The sequence below is a fragment of the Oncorhynchus keta genome, unplaced genomic scaffold, assembly GCF_023373465.1.
Source record: "Oncorhynchus keta strain PuntledgeMale-10-30-2019 unplaced genomic scaffold, Oket_V2 Un_contig_5180_pilon_pilon, whole genome shotgun sequence".
NCBI lineage: Eukaryota > Metazoa > Chordata > Actinopteri > Salmoniformes > Salmonidae > Oncorhynchus > Oncorhynchus keta.
Window position 1 is genome coordinate 1 of NW_026288156.1, and position 16,229 is coordinate 16,229.

Sequence of the window (16,229 nt, forward strand, 5' to 3'; positions counted from 1 at the left end):
CAACATTGAGAAGCTGTTCTGTGAACCGCTTGCTAACAGACAACTGTTCAAGGTACACACCTTTCCCCTTTCTCTCCCCCTCTCCTCCTCTCTCACCCCCTCCCCTCTCCTCACCCTCTCCCCTCCCCCTCTCTCACCCTCTCCCCCCTCCTCCCTCTCTCCCTCTCTCACCCTCTCCCCCCCTCTCTCACCCTCTCCCCCCCTCTCTCACCCTCTCCCCTCCCTCTCTCTCACCCTCTCTCATCCTCTACCCTCTCTCATCCTCTCACCTCCTCTCTCACCCTCTCACCCCCTCGCTCACCCTCTCACCCCCTCGCTCACCCTCTCACCCTCTCTCTCACACTCTCTCTCACCGTCTCCCTCCCTCACCCAGTATCTAGACCCTACAGCCCTGTGTCCTCCAGTATCTAGACACTACAGCCCTGTGTCCTCCAGTATCTAGACACTACAGCCCTGTGTCCTCCAATACCTAGAAACTACAGCCCTGTGTCCTCCAGTATCTAGACACTACAGCCCTGTGTCCTCCAGTATCTAGACACTACAGCCCTGTGTCCTCCAGTACCTAGACACTACAGCCCTGTGTCCTCCAGTATCTAGACACTACAGCCCTGTGTCCTCCAGTATCTAGACACTACAGCCCTGTGTCCTCCAGTATCTAGACACTACAGCCCTGTGTCCTCCAGTATCTAGACACTATAGCCCTGTGTCCTCCAGTATCTAGACACTACAGCCCTGTGTCCTCCAGTACCTAGAAACTACAGCCCTGTGTCCTCCAGTATCTAAACACTACAGCCCTGTGTCCTCCAGTATCTAGACACTACAGCCCTGTGTCCTCCAGTATCTAGACACTACAGCCCTGTGTCCTCCAGTATCTAGACACTACAGCCCTGTGTCCTCCAGTATCTAGACACTACAGCCCTGTGTCCTCCAGAAACTACAGCCCTGTGTCCTCCAGACTAAACACTACAGCCCTGTGTCCTCCAGTATCATAGACACTACAGCCCTGTGTCCTCCAGTATCTAGACACTACAGCCCTGTGTCCTCCAGTATCTAGACACTACAGCCCCGTGTCCTCCAGTACCTAGACACTACAGACCTGTGTCCTCCAGTATCTAGACACTACAGCCCTGTGTCCTCCAGTATCTAGACACTACAGCCCTGTGTCCTCCAGTATCTAGACCCTACAGCACTGTGTCCTCCAGTATCTAGACACTACAGCACTGTGTCCTCCAGTTTCCTAACGTGTGTGTGTGTGTGTGTGTGTGTGTGTGTGTGTGTGTGTGTGTGTGTGTGTGTGTGTGTGTGTGTGTGTGTGTGTGTGTGTGCGTGTATAGATCATAGACACACCCTACATGGTCCATCCTGCCAAGAAGAACTTCCTGCCTGGCATGCTGTTCCAGAACCCTAACATCGACCTGACTGTAGGAAGCATGTACCGGTGAGACACACACACACACACACACACACACACACACACACACACACACACACACACACACACACACACACCATTCACATCACTGAACACAGACATCAGTTTGATTTAGTTGTTTACCTACGTGAATTAGGGTTAGGGTTATTCACAGTCAAATCAACAAAATACTCATTGGAAAAGGACAGTAGCTAGGATTACAGTAGCTAGGATTACAGTAGCTAGGATTACAGTAGCCAGGATTACAGTAGCTAGGATTACAGTAGCTAGGATTACAGTAGCTAGGATTACAGTAGCTAGGTTTACAGTAGCTAGGATTACAGTAGCTAGGATTACAGTAGCTAGGATTACAGTAGCTAGGATTACAGTAGCTAGGATTACAGTAGCTAGGATTACAGTAGCTAGGTTTACAGTAGCTAGGATTACAGTAGCTAGGTTTACAGTAGCTAGGTTTACAGTAGCTAGGTTTACGGGATTACAGTAGCTAGGTTTACAGGAGGTTTACAGTAGCTAGGATTACAGTAGCTAGGTTTACAGTAGCTAGGATTACAGTAGCTAGGTTTACAGTAGCTAGGTTTACAGTAGATTACAGTAGCTAGGATTACAGTAGCTAGGATTACAGTAGCTAGGTTTACAGTAGCTAGGATTACAGAAACTAGTTTACATAATCTAGGTTTACGGAAGCTAGGTTTACAGTAGCTAGGTTTACAGTAGCTAGGTTTTACAGCTAGCAGTAGCTAGGTTTACAGAAGAGGTTTACAGTAGCAGCTAGGTTTACAGCTAGCAGTAGTTAGGTTTACAGTAGCTAGGCTTACAGTACCTAGGTTTACAGAAGCTAGATTTACAGAAGCTATGTTTACAGTAGATAGGTTTACAGTAGCTAGGTTTACAGTAGCTAGGATTACAGTAGCTAGGATTACAGTAGCTAGGTTTACAGTAGCTAGGTTTACAGTAGCTATGATTACAGTAGCTAGGTTTACAGTAGCTAGGATTACAGTAGCTAGGTTTACAGTAGCTAGGTTTACAGTAGCTAGGATTACAGTAGCTAGGATTACAGTAGCTAGGTTTACAGTAGCTAGGTTTACAGTAGCTAGGATTACAGTAGCTAGGGTTACAGTAGCTATGTTTACAGTAGCTAGGTTTACAGAAACTAGGTTTACATAATCTAGGTTTACGGAAGCTAGGTTTACAGTAGCTAGGTTTACAGAAGCTAGGTTTACAGTAGCTAGGTTTACAGAAGCTAGGTTTACAGAAGCTAGGTTTACAGAAGCTAGGTTTACAGAAGCTAGGTTTACAGTAGTTAGGTTTACAGTAGCTAGGCTTACAGTACCTAGGTTTACAGAAGCTATATTTACAGTGGCTATGTTTACAGAAGTTAGGTTTACAGTAGCTAGGATTACAGTAGCTAGGTTTACAGTAGCTAGGTTTACAGTAGCTATGATTACAGTAGCTAGGTTTACAGTAGCTACGATTACAGTAGCCAGGATTACAGTAGCTAGGTTTACAGTAGCTAGGATTACAGTAGCTAGGATTACAGTAGCTAGGTTTACAGTAGCTATGTTTACAGTAGTTTACAGAAGCTAGGTTTACATAATTACAGTAGCTAGGTTTACAGTTTACATAATCTAGGTTTAGAAGCTAGGTTTACAGTAGCTAGGTTTACAGAAGCTAGGCTTACAGTACCTAGGTTTACAGAAGCTAGGTTTACATGTTTACTGTAGATAGGTTTACAGAAGTTAGGTTTACAGTAGCTAGGATTACAGTAGCTAGGTTTACAGTAGCTAGGTTTACAGTAGCTAGGATTACAGTAGCTAGGTTTACAGTAGCCAGGATTACAGTAGCTAGGTTTACAGTAGCTAGGTTTACAGTAGCTAGGATTACAGTAGCTAGGGTTACAGTAGCTATGTTTACAGTAGCTAGGTTTACAGAAACTAGGTTTACATAATCTAGGTTTACGGAAGCTAGGTTTACAGTAGCTAGGTTTACAGAAACTAGGTTTACATAATCTAGGTTTACGGAAGCTAGGTTTACAGTAGCTAGGTTTACAGAAGCTAGGTTTACAGTAGCTAGGTTTACAGAAGCTAGGTTTACAGAAGCTAGGTTTACAGTAGTTAGGTTTACAGTAGCTAGGATTACAGTACCTAGGTTTACAGAAGCTAGATTTACAGAAGCTATGTTTACAGTAGATAGGTTTACAGAAGTTAGGTTTACAGTAGCTAGGTTTACAGAAGCTAGGTTTGCAGTAGCTAGGTTTACAGTATCTAGGTTTACAATCGCTAGGTTTACAATAGCTAGGTTTCCAGAAGCTAGGTTTACAGTAGCTATGTTTACAGTAGCTAGGTTTACAGAAGCTATGTTTACAGTAGCTAGGTTTACAGTAGCTTGGATTACAGAAGCTAGGTTTACAGGTGTTTGGATTACAGAAGATAGGCTTACAGTAGTTTGGATTACAGTAACTAGGTTTACAGAAGCTAGGTTTACAGTAGTTTGGATTACAGAAAATAGGTTTACAGTAGTTTGGATTACAGAAGATAGGTTTACAGTAGTTTGGATTACAGAAACTAGGTTTACAGTAGTTTGGATTACAGAAGATAGGTTTACAGTAGTTTGGATTACAGAACATAGGTTTACAGTAGTTTGGATTACAGAAGTTAGGTTTACAGTAGTTTGGATTACAGAAATTAGATTTACAGTAGTTTGGATTACAGAAGTTAGGTTTACAGTAATTTGTTTATTACATTGTAGAGACATGTCATGTTTCCATCAGCCATGACTTCTTTCCATGGGTCAGGAGATTCACCCGGCTGGATGGAAACCTGGTCAGCCATGACTTCTTCCATGGGTCAGGAGATTCACCCGGCTGGATGGAAACCTGGTCAGCCATGACTTCTTTCCATGGGTCAGGAGATTCACCCGGCTGGATGGAAACGTGGTCAGCCATGACTTCTTTCCATGGGTCAGGAGATTCACCCGGCTGGATGGAAACCTGGTCAGCCATGACTTCTTTCCATGGGTCAGGAGATTCACCCGGCTGGATGGAAACCTGGTCAGCCATGACTTCTTTCCATGGGTCAGGAGATTCACCCGGCTGGATGGAAACGTGGTCAGCCATGACTTCTTTCCATGGGTCAGGAGATTCACCCGGCTGGATGGAAACCTGGTCAGCCATGACTTCTTTCCATGGGTCAGGAGATTCACCCGGCTGGATGGAAACCTGGTCAGCCATGACTTCTTTCCATGGGTCAGGAGATTCACCCGGCTGGATGGAAACCTGGTCAGCCATGACTTCTTTGCAATCAGTCTTCTAAGGTTGATTCAACGTCATCACATATCATTTATGGGCTGAAATCATGTTGAAACTGTGTGTGTGTGTGTGTGTGTGTGTGTGTGTAGAGACTGCTATGATAACAATGGTGTGTGTGTATAGAGACTGCTATGATAACAACGGTGTGTGTGTGTGTGTGTGTGTGTGTGTGTGTGTGTGTGTGTGTGTGTGTGTGTGTGTGTGTGTGTGTGTGTGTGTGTGTGTGTGTGTGTGTGTAGAGACTGCCATAATAACAACGGGCTGTGTGTGTGTGTGTAGAGACTGCCATAATAACAACGGGCTGTGTGTGTGTGTGTGTAGAGACTGCCATGATAACAACGGGCTGTGTGTGTGTGTGTGTGTGTGTGTGTGTGTGTGTGTGTGTGTGTGTGTGTGTGTGTGTGTGTGTGTGTGTGTGTGTGTGTGTGTGTGTGTGTGTGTGTAGAGACTGCCATGATAACAATGGGCTGTGTGTGTGTGTGTGTGTAGAGACTGCCATGATAACAACGGGCTGTGTGTGTGTGTGTGTGTGTGTAGAGACTGCCATGATAACAACGGGCTGTGTGTGTGTGTGTGTGTAGAGACTGCCATGATAACAACGGTGTGTGTGTGTGTGTGTGTGTGTGTATAGAGACTGCCATGATAACAACGGGCTGTGTGTGTGTGTGTGTGTGTGTGTGTGTATAGAGACTGCCATGATAACAACGGGCTGTACCATGCTCTGCAGCTGGAGACGATGTTCAACATCAACACCTTCCTCAAAACAACCGTGGTATGTCAGGGGGGCTGTGGGGGGTCTGTGTGTGTGTGGGGGAGGGGGGTCTGTGTGTGGGGGGGGGGGGTCTGTGTGTGTGGGGGGGTCTGTGTGTGGGGGGTCTGTGTGTGGGGGGTCTGTGTGTGGGGGGTCTGTGTGTGAGGGGGGTCTGTGTGGGGGGTCTGTGTGGGGGGTCTGTGTGTGGGGGGTCTGTGTGGGGGGTCTGTGTGTGGGGGGTCTGTGTGGGGGGTCTGTGTGGGGGGTCTGTGTGGGGGGGGGTCTGTGTGGGGGGGTCTGTGTGGGGGGTCTGTGTGTGGGGGGGGGGGGTCTGTGTGGGGGGGGTCTGTGTGTGGGGGGGGACTGTGTGTCTGTGTGGGGGGGGGACTGTTACAGTTCTGTCATTGGGTTATTGTTCTAGATAAAGGGTTGAGATAGTCATTCCTAGAACTGTTACACAACCCTAACCCATTCATAAGGGTTTTTGTATCCGCCTCTGTGCCTGTGTGTGTGTGTGTGTGTGTGTGTGTGTGTGTGTGTGTGTGTGTGTGTGTGTGTGTGTGTGTGTGTGTGTGTGTGTGTGTGTGTGTGTGTCAGTTTAACAAGGACCTGGTGAAGGTGTTTGACAGCGTGAGCATCGACCTCCAGAACATTGTGTTATTGGAGCAGGATGGACGAGATAACCTGCTAACCTTCTCTAACGCTGGGATAGGAGATATTAACTATGCTGCTTACCTAGCAGAGGTATAACCCCTGACCTCTAACCCTAACCCATGAACCCTGACCCCTAACGGGATAACCTGCTAACCTTCTCTAACGCTGGGATAGGAGATATTAACTATGCTGCTTACCTAGCAGAGGTATAACCCCTGACCTCTAACCCTAACCCATGAACCCTGACCCCTAGCAGAGGTATAACCCCTGACCTCTAACCCATGAACCCTGACCCCTAACAGGATAACCTGCTAACCATCTCTAACGCTGGGATAGGAGATATTAACTATGCTGCTTACCTAGCAGAGGTATAACCCCTGACCTCTAGCCACTGAACCATGACCCTTAACCCATGACCCCTAAACAGTAACCACTGAACCCTAACCACTGTACCCTAACCCATGACCCCTGACCTCTAACCACTTAACGCTGACCCCTAACCCCTGACCGCTGACCCCTGACCTAAACCCTGACCACTGAACCCTGACCCCTAACTAGAGGTCGACCGTTTAATCGGAATGGCCGATTTCAAGTTTTCATAACAATCGGAAATTGGTATTTTTGGGCGCCGATTTTATTTTTATTTTTTAATCTTTATTTAACTAGGCAAGTCAGTTAAGAACACATTCTAATTTTCAATGACGGCCTAGGAAAGGTGGGTTAACTGCCTTGTTCAGGGGCAGAACGACAGATTTTTACCTTGTCAGCTCGGGGGATCCAATCTTGCAACCTTACAGTTAACTAGTCCAACGCTCTAACCACCAGCCTCTCATTGCACTCCACGAGGAGCCTGCCTGTTACATGAATGCAGTAGAAGCCAAGGTAAGTTGCTAGCTAGCATTAAACTTATCTTATATCAATCAATCATAATCACTAGTTATAACTACACATTGGATGATTTAACAAAAGCACATTTGTGAAAAAAGCACAATCGTTGGACGACTGTACCTAACCACAAACATCAATGACTTTCTTAAAATCAATACACAGAAGTATACATTTTTAAACTTGCATATTTAGCTAGAAGAAATCCAGGTTAACAGGCAATATTAACCAGGTGAAATTGTGTCACTTCTCTTGCGTTCAGTGCACGCAGAGTCTGGGTATATGCAACAGTTTGTGCAGCCTGGCTCATTGCGAACTAATTTGCCAGAATTTTTACGTAATTATGACATAACATTAAAGGTTTCCACCCGTTAGATAAAATACCGTATTACACTGAAATAATAAACTTTTTGTTTTCGAAATGATAGTTTCCGGATTCGATCATATTAATGACCAAAGGCTCGTATTTCTGTGTTATTATGTTATAATTAAGTCTATGATTTGATAGAGCAGTCTGACTGAGCGGTGGTCGGCACCAGCAGCTCGTAATCATTCATTAAAACAGCACTTTTGCCAGCAGCTTTTTGCAAGCACAGCGCTGTTTATGACTTCAAGCCTATCAGCCTAATGGCTGGTGTAACCGATGTGAAATGGCTAGCTCGTTAGCTGGGTGTGCGCTAATACCGTTTCAAACGTCACTCACTCTGAGACTTGGAGTAGTTGTTCCCCTTGCTCTGCATGGGTAACGCTGCTTCGAGGGTGGCTGTTGTCTATGTGTTCCTGGTTCGAGCCCAGATAGGGGCGAGGAGAGGGACTGAAGCTATACTGTTACACTGCCAATACTATAGTGCCTTTAAGAACATCCAATAGTCAAAGGTTAATGAAATACAAATGAAATAGTCCTATAATAACTACAACCTAAAACTTCTTACCTGGGAATATTGAAGACTCATGTTAAAAGGAACCACCAGCTTTCATATGTTCTCATGTTCTGAGCAAGGAACTGAAACGTTAGCTTTCTGACATGGCACATATTGCACTTTTACTTTCTTCTCCAACACTTTGTTTTTGCATTATTTAAACCAAATTGAACATGTTTCATTATTTATTTGAGGCTAAATTGATTTTATTGATCTATTATATTAAGTTCAAATAAGTGTTAATTCAGTATTGTTGTAATTGTCATTATTACAAATAAAACTTTTTTTTTTTTTTTAAATCGGCCGATTAATCGGTATTGGCTTTTACCCCTAAAAGCCAATCGGTCGACCTCTACCCCTAACCCCTGACCACTGAACCCTGACCCCTAACCACTAAACCCTGACCCATGATCACTAAACCCTGACCTCTAACCCCTGACCACCGAACCCTGACTCCTGATCACTAAACCCTGACCCCTAACCACTGAACACTGACCCCTGACCTCTAACCCCTGACTCTGTGGGTGTAGGTGAATAAAGGTGTAACTCTGGTGGATCTGCTGTCGTTTTCCAACGAGCTGGAGGCCCAGGCAGACCTTCTGGTGAGTTTCCTAACCCCTAGACCCTAACCCCTAACGAGCTGGAGGCCCAGGCAGACCTTCTAGTGAGTCCCCTAGACCCTAACCCCTAACGAGCTGGAGGCCCAGGCCAACCTTCTGGTGAGTCCCCTAACCCCTAGACCCTAACCCCTAATGAGCTGGAGGCCCAGGCCAACCTTCTGGTGAGTCCCCTAACCCCTAGACCCTAACCCCTAACGATCTGGAGGCCCAGGCAGACCTTCTGGTGAGTCCCCTAGACCCTAACCCCTAACGAGCTGGAGGCCCAGGCCGACCTTCTGGTGAGTCCCCTTAGCCCTAGACCCTAACCCCTAGACCCTAACCCTTAGATGCTAACGAGCTGGAGGCCCAGGCCGACCTTCTGGTGAGTCTCCTCACCCCTAGACCCTAACCCCTAACGAGCTGGAGGCCCAGGCCGACCTGAGTCCCCTAGATCCTACGCCCTAGACCCTAACCCCTGGACCCTAACCCCTAGACCTTACCCCTAGATATAGATATAGACCCTGTAACATGATATAGACCCTGTAACATGATATAGGCCTCCAAATGAATATTGATATGGTGAGGCTAAATGCTAATGCTACGTCCTGTGTGTGAATATTGATATGGTGAGGCTAAATGCTAATGATACGTCCTGTGTGTGAATATTGATATGGTGAGGCTAAATGCTAATGCTGTGTGTGAATATTGATTTATTTTTTATTTATTTTTATTTCACCTTTATTTAACCAGGTAGGCTAGTTGAGAACAAGTTCTCATTTGCAACTGCGACCTGGCCAAGATAAAGCATAGCAGTGTGAACAGACAACACAGAGTTACACATGGAGTAAACAATTTAGCAAGTCAATAACACAGTAGAAAAAAATGGGCAGTCTATATACAATGTGTGCAAAAGGCATGAGGAGGTAGGCGAATAATACAATTTTGCAGATTAACACTGGTGATAAATGATCAGATGGGCATGTACAGGTAGAGATATTGGTGTGCAAAAGAGCAGAAAAGTAAATAAATAAAAACAGTATAAAAACAGTATGGGAATGAGGTAGGTGAAAAGGGTGAGCTATTTACCAATAGACTATGTACAGCTGCAGCGATCGGTTAGCTGCTCGGATAGCTGATGTTTGAAGTTGGTGAGGGAGATAAAGTCTCCAACTTCAGCGATTTTTGCAATTCGTTCCAGTCACAGGCAGCAGAGTACTGGAACGAAAGGCGGCCAAATGAGGTGTTGGCTTTAGGGATGATCAGTGAGATACACCTGCTGGAGCGCGTGCTACGGATGGGTGTTGCCATCGTGACCAGTGAACTGAGATAAGGCGGAGCTTTACCTAGCATGGACTTGTAGATGACCTGGAGCCAGTGGGTCTGGCGACGAATATGTAGTGAGGGCCAGCCGACTAGAGCATACAAGTCGCAGTGGTGGGTGGTATAAGGTGCTTTAGTGACAAACGGATGGCACTGTGATAGACTGCATCCAGTTTGCTGAGTAGAGTGTTGGAAGCCATTTTGTAGATGACATCGCCGAAGTCGAGGATCGGTAGGATAGTCAGTTTTTACTAGGGTAAGCTTGGCAGCGTGAGTGAAGGAGGCTTTGTTGCGGAATAGAAAGCCGACTCTGGATTTGATTTTTGATTGGAGATGTTTGATGAGTCTGGAAGGAGAGTTTGCAGTCTAGCCAGACACCTAGGTACTTATAGATGTCCACATATTCAAGGTTGGAACCATCCAGGGTGGTGATGCTAGTCGGGCATGCGGGTGCAGGCAGCGATCGGTTGAAAAGCATGCATTTGGTTTTACTCGCGTTTAGGAGCAGTTGGAGGCCACGGAAGGAGTGCTGTATGGCATTGAAGCTCGTTTGGAGGTTGGATAGCACAGTGTCCAATGACGGGCCGAAAGTATATAGAATGGTGTCGTCTGCGTAGAGGTGGATCAGGGAATCGCCCGCAGCAAGAGCAACATCATTGATATATACAGAGAAAAGAGTCGGCCCGAGAATTGAACCCTGTGGCACCCCCATAGAGACTGCCAGAGGACCGGACAGCATGCCCTCCGATTTGACACACTGAACTCTGTCTGCAAAGTAATTGGTGAACCAGGCAAGGCAGTCATCCGAAAAACCGAGGCTGTTGAGTCTGCCGATAAGAATTTGGTGATTGACAGAGTCGAAAGCCTTGGCGAGGTCGATGAAGACGGCTGCACAGTACTGTCTTTTATCGATGGCGGTTATGATATCATTTAGTACCTTGAGTGTGGCTGAGGTGCACCCGTGACCGGCTCGGAAACCAGATTGCACAGCGGAGAAGGTACGGTGGGATTCGAGATGGTCAGTGACCTGTTTGTTGACTTGGCTTTCAAAGACCTTAGATAGGCAGGGCAGGATGGATATAGGTCTATAGCAGTTTGGGTCCAGGGTGTCTCCCCTTTGAAGAGGGGGATGACTGCGGCAGCTTTCAATCCTTGGGGATCTCAGACGATATGAAAGAGAGGTTGAACAGGCTGGTAATAGGGGTTGCGACAATGGCGGCAGATAGTTTCAGAAATAGCGGGTCCAGATTATCAAGCCCAGCTGATTTGTACGGGTCCAGGTTTTGCAGCTCTTTCAGAACATCTGCTATCTGGATTTGGGTAAAGGAGAACCTGGAGAGGCTTGGGTGAGGAACTACGGGGCGGAGCTGTTGGCCGAGGTTGGAGTAGCCAGGCGGAAGGCATGGCCAGCCGTTGAGAAGTGCTTATTGAAGTTTTCGATAATCATGGATTTATCGGTGGAGACCGTGTTTCCTAGCCTCAGTGCAGTGGGCAGCTGGGAGGAGGTGCTCTTGTTCTCCATGGACTTCACAGTGTCCCAGAACTTTTTGGAGTTGGAGTTACAGGATGCAAACTTCTGCCTGAAGAAGCTGGCCTTAGCTTTCCTGACTGACTGCGTGTATTGGTTCCTGACTTCCCTGAACAGTTGCATATCACGGGGCTATTCGATGCTATTGCAGTCCGCCACAGGATGTTTTTGTGCTGGTCGAGGGCAGTCAGGTCTGGAGTGAACCAAGGGCTGTATCTGTTCTTGGTTCTGCATTTTTGAACGGAGCATGCTTATCTAAAATGGTGAGGAAGTTACTTTTAAAGAATGACCAGGCATCCTCAACTGACGGGATGAGGTCAATGTCCTTCCAGGATACACGGGCCAGGTCGATTAGAAAGGCCTGCTCACAGAAGTGTTTTAGGGAGCGTTTGACAGTGATGAGGGGTGGTCGTTTGACTGCGGCTCCGTGGCGGATACAGGCGATGAGGCAGTGATCGCTGAGATCCTGGTTGAAGACAGCGGAGGTATATTTGGAGGGCCAGTTGGTCAGGATGGCGTCTATGAGGGTGCCCTTGTTTACAGAGTTAGGGTTGTACCTGGTGGGTTCCTTGATGATTTGAGTGAGATTGAGGGCATCTAGCTTAGATTGTAGGACTGCCGGGGTGTTAAGCATATCCCAGTTTAGGTCACCTAACAGAACAAACTCTGAAGCTAGATGAGGGGCGATCAATTCACAAATGGTGTCCAGGGCGCAGCTGGGAGCTGACGGGGGTCGGTAGCAGGCGGCAACAGTGATAGACTTGTTTCTGGAGAGAGTAATTTTCAAAATTAGTAGTTCAAACTGTTTGGGTATGGACCTGGAAAGTATGACATTACTTTGCAGGCTATCTCTGCAGTAGACTGCGACTCCGCCCCTTTGGCAGTTCTATCTTGACGGAAGATGTTATAGTTGGGTATGGAAATCTCTGAATTTTTGGTGGCCTTCCTGAGCCAGGATTCAGACACGGCAAGGACATCAGGGTTAGCAGAGTGTGCTAAAGCAGTGAGTAAAACAAACTTAGGGAGGAGGCTTCTGATGTTGACATGCATAAAACCAAGACTTTTTCGATCACAGAAGTCAACAAATGAGGGTACCTGGGGGCATGCAGGGCCTGGGTTTACCTCCACATCACCCGCGGAACAGAGAAGGAGTAGTATGAGGGTGCGGCTAAAGGCTATCAAAACTGGTCGCCTAGAGCGTTGGGGGCAGAGGATAAGAGGAGCAGGTTTCTGGGCATGGTAGAATATATTCAGGGCATAATGCGCAGACAGGGGTATGGTGGGTGCGGGTACAGCGGAGGTAAGCCCAGGCACTGGGTGATGATGAGAGAGGTTGTATCTCTGGACATGCTGGTTGTAATGGGTGAGGTCACCGCATGTGTGGGGGGGTGGGACAAAGGAGGTAACAGGGGTATGCAGAGTGGATCTAGGGGCTCCATTGTGAACTAAAACAATGATAACTAACCTGAACAACAGTATACAAGGCATATTGACATTTGGGAGAGACATACAGCGAGGCATACAGTAATCACAGGTGTTGAATTGGGAAAGCTAGCTAAAAACAGTAGGCGAGGCTAATCAGCTAGCACAACAAACAGCAGGTAAAATGGCGTTGACTAGGCAACTGGGCCGACAGATAAACAAACAAGCAGAATGGGGTACCGTGATTAATGGACAGTCCAGCGTGCGTCAGCTATGTAGCCAAGAAATCAGTGTCCAGGGGCAGCGGTGGATGGGCAGGGAAGCTGGGCTGGCGAGTGTTATCCAGGTTTTTTTTTTTTTTTTTTTTAAACTAACAATGACTAAATAGCTTGTAGCTAGTTAGCTGGTTAGCGTCTGGAGGTTCTTGAGTGTGTCATAAAAATAAATCAAAATTAAAAGTGATAGCGAATCCGTATCACAGTGGGTGAGGCAGGTTTCCGGAAGGTATAAACAAATAAAAATCAAAGAGAGAGAAAGTAAATGGGTTCAGAAGTGTTTGGGATGAGGTGAGTCAGATGGTTAGCAGGCCTGTGCTAACAAGCTAACAGTTCGTAGGCCCGGCTAGACAAGCTAGCCGTTAGCAGGCCGAATAGCAAGTAGGGAGATAGCGAGGGCTAGAGAGCTAACCTTTGGGGGACGTCGCGATGGGGTGAGTTTGTTTATTCCTCTTCTTGCGGTGGCATTGACAGACCGGTCGTGGGCCCGGGTAATTGTAGCCCAGGATTATGCTACAGGAGCTCTGGTGAGCTGGAGATACAGCGTTTCAGAAAGCTCGCGGGCCTTGGCCAGCAGATGGGTCTTTGGCGATGTCGCAACGAAAAAGCCTGTTGAAACCACCTCGGACGATTATGTCGGCGGACCAGTCGTGATGGATCGGCGGCGCTCCGTGTCGGCAGTAAAGGGTCCAGGCCAATTGGCAAAGAGGTATCGTTGGGCCTCTTCGGCTAGTCGGGAGATGGGCTTAGCTCAAGGCTAACTGTAGCTTGTTTTGGGCCAGAGACGTTGGCCAGGAGTAGCCACTCGGAATTGCAGCTAGCTAGTTGCGATGATCCGGTGTAAAGGTTCAGAGCTTGCGGTAGGAATCCGGAGATGTGGTAGAGAAAGAGCAGTCTGATATGCTCTGGGTTGATGTCGCTGGTGTTCTAGTTAGCTTAGAAGACCGCTAGCAATGGCTAACTGAGTACGAGCTAGTAGCTAGTTGCTGGCTAGCTTCTGATGGTGGCTCCGGATCTAATGTAAAGTATAGAAAAGGCGGATCCGTACCACATTGGGTGATGCGGGTTGCAGGAGAGTATATTCAGCTCTAGTTTGAGAGTGAGATTAAAATATGTACGAAATATATACAGAAAAATAAACGAAGAAAACTATATTTACACTAGACAGGACGGGACAAGACAAAACATACGTACGACTGCTACGCCATCTTGGAAAATCATATCATGAATATGAGGAGGCTAAATGCTAATGCTACGTCCTGTGTGTGAATATTGATATGGTGAGGCTAAATGAGGCTAAATGCTGTGTGTGTGAATATTGATACGGTGAGGCTAAATGCTAATGTTACGTCCTGTGTGTGAATATTGATATGGTGAGGCTAAATGCTAATGCTGTGTGTGAATATTGATACGGTGAGGCTAAATGCTAATGCTGTGTGAATATTGATATGGTGAGGCTAAATGCTCCTGTGTGTGAATATTGATATGGTGAGGCTAAATGCTAATGCTGTGTGTGAATATTGATACGGTGAGGGTAAATGCTAATGCTGTGTGTGAATATTGAGATGGTGAGGCTAAATGCTAATGCTACATCTTGTGTGTTAATATGGATATGGTGAGGCTAAATGCTAATGCTACGTCCTGTGTGTGAATATTGATACAGTGAGGCTAAATGCTAATGCTGTGTGTGAATATTGATACGTGAGGCTAAATGCTAATGCTGTGTGTGAATATTGATATGGTGAGGCTAAATGCTAATGCTACGTCCTGTGTGTTAATATGGATATGGTGAGGCTAAATGCTAATGCTGTGTGTGAATATTGATACGGTGAGGGTAAATGCTAATGCTGTGTGTGAATATTGAGATGGTGAGGCTAAATGCTAATGCTACATCTTGTGTGTTAATATGGATATGGTGAGGCTAAATGCTAATGCTACGTCTTGTGTGTTAATATGGATATGGTGAGGCTAAATGCTAATGCTACATCCTGTGTGTTAATATGGATATGGTGAGGCTAAATGCTAACGCTACGTCCTGTGTGTTAATATGGATATGGTGAGGCTAAATGCTAATGCTACATCTTGTGCGTTAATATGGATATGGTGAGGCTAAATGCTAATGCTACGTCCTGTGTGTTAATATGGATATGGTGAGGCTAAATGCTAATGCTACGTCCTGTGTTAATATGGATATGGTGAGGCTAAATGTTAATGCTACGTCTTGTGTGTTAATATTGATATGGTGAGGCTAAATGCTAATGCTACGTCCTGTGTGTTAATATGGATATGGTGAGGCTACATGCTAATGCTACGTCCTGTGTGTTTGTGTGTAGCCGCGGGGAGCTCTAGAGAATGCTTTGAAGGGTCATGCCAGCAGCATACGACAGATCCACAAAGAACAGGTCGTCCCTATGGAGCAGGCCATGGTAAACCCACACACCCCGACGCGCACTCATATATACACACTCACCCTATGGAGCAGGCCATGGTAAACCCACACACCCCGACGCGCACTCACATACACACGTACTCACATATACACACTCACCCTATGGAGCAGGCCATGGTAAACCCACACACCCCGACGCGCACTCACACACACACTCACCCTATGGAGCAGGCCATGGTAAACCCACACACTACACACTCATATACACACGTACTCACATATACACACTCACATACACACTCACCCTATGGAGCAGGCCATGGTAAACCCACACACTACACACTCACATACACACGTACTCACATATACACACTCACATACACACTCACCCTATGGAGCAGGCCATGGTAAACCCACACACCCCGACGCGCACTCATATACACACTCACCCTATGGAGCAGGCCATGGTAAACCCACACACCCCGACGCGCACTCACACACACACGTACTCACATATACACAATCACCCTATGGAGCAGGCCATGGTAAACCCACACACCCCGACGCGCACTCACATACACACACACACACGTACTCACATATACACACTCACATACACACGTACTCACATACACACGTACTCACATATACACGTACTCACATATACACACTCACATACACACACACACGTACTCACACACACACGTACTCACATATACACACTCACATACACACACACACGTACTCACA

At 46.6% G+C, this 16,229-nt stretch overlaps 1 protein-coding gene across 1 annotated transcript in view; it reads left to right on the forward strand.

The window, feature by feature from the left end:
• The first annotated feature begins 6 nt into the window (after positions 1–6).
• LOC127925135 (prominin-1-A-like) overlaps positions 7–16,229 on the forward strand; it is a 33,567-nt gene continuing 17,344 nt past the window's right edge. The window contains exons 1-6 of the mRNA XM_052509919.1: positions 7–52; positions 1,335–1,438; positions 5,424–5,508; positions 6,085–6,231; positions 8,477–8,548; positions 15,424–15,516. Of these exons, the coding sequence (XP_052365879.1) occupies positions 1,353–1,438; positions 5,424–5,508; positions 6,085–6,231; positions 8,477–8,548; positions 15,424–15,516 (483 nt within the window). The 5' untranslated portion in view covers positions 7–52; positions 1,335–1,352. The remainder of the gene's footprint in view (positions 53–1,334; positions 1,439–5,423; positions 5,509–6,084; positions 6,232–8,476; positions 8,549–15,423; positions 15,517–16,229) is intronic.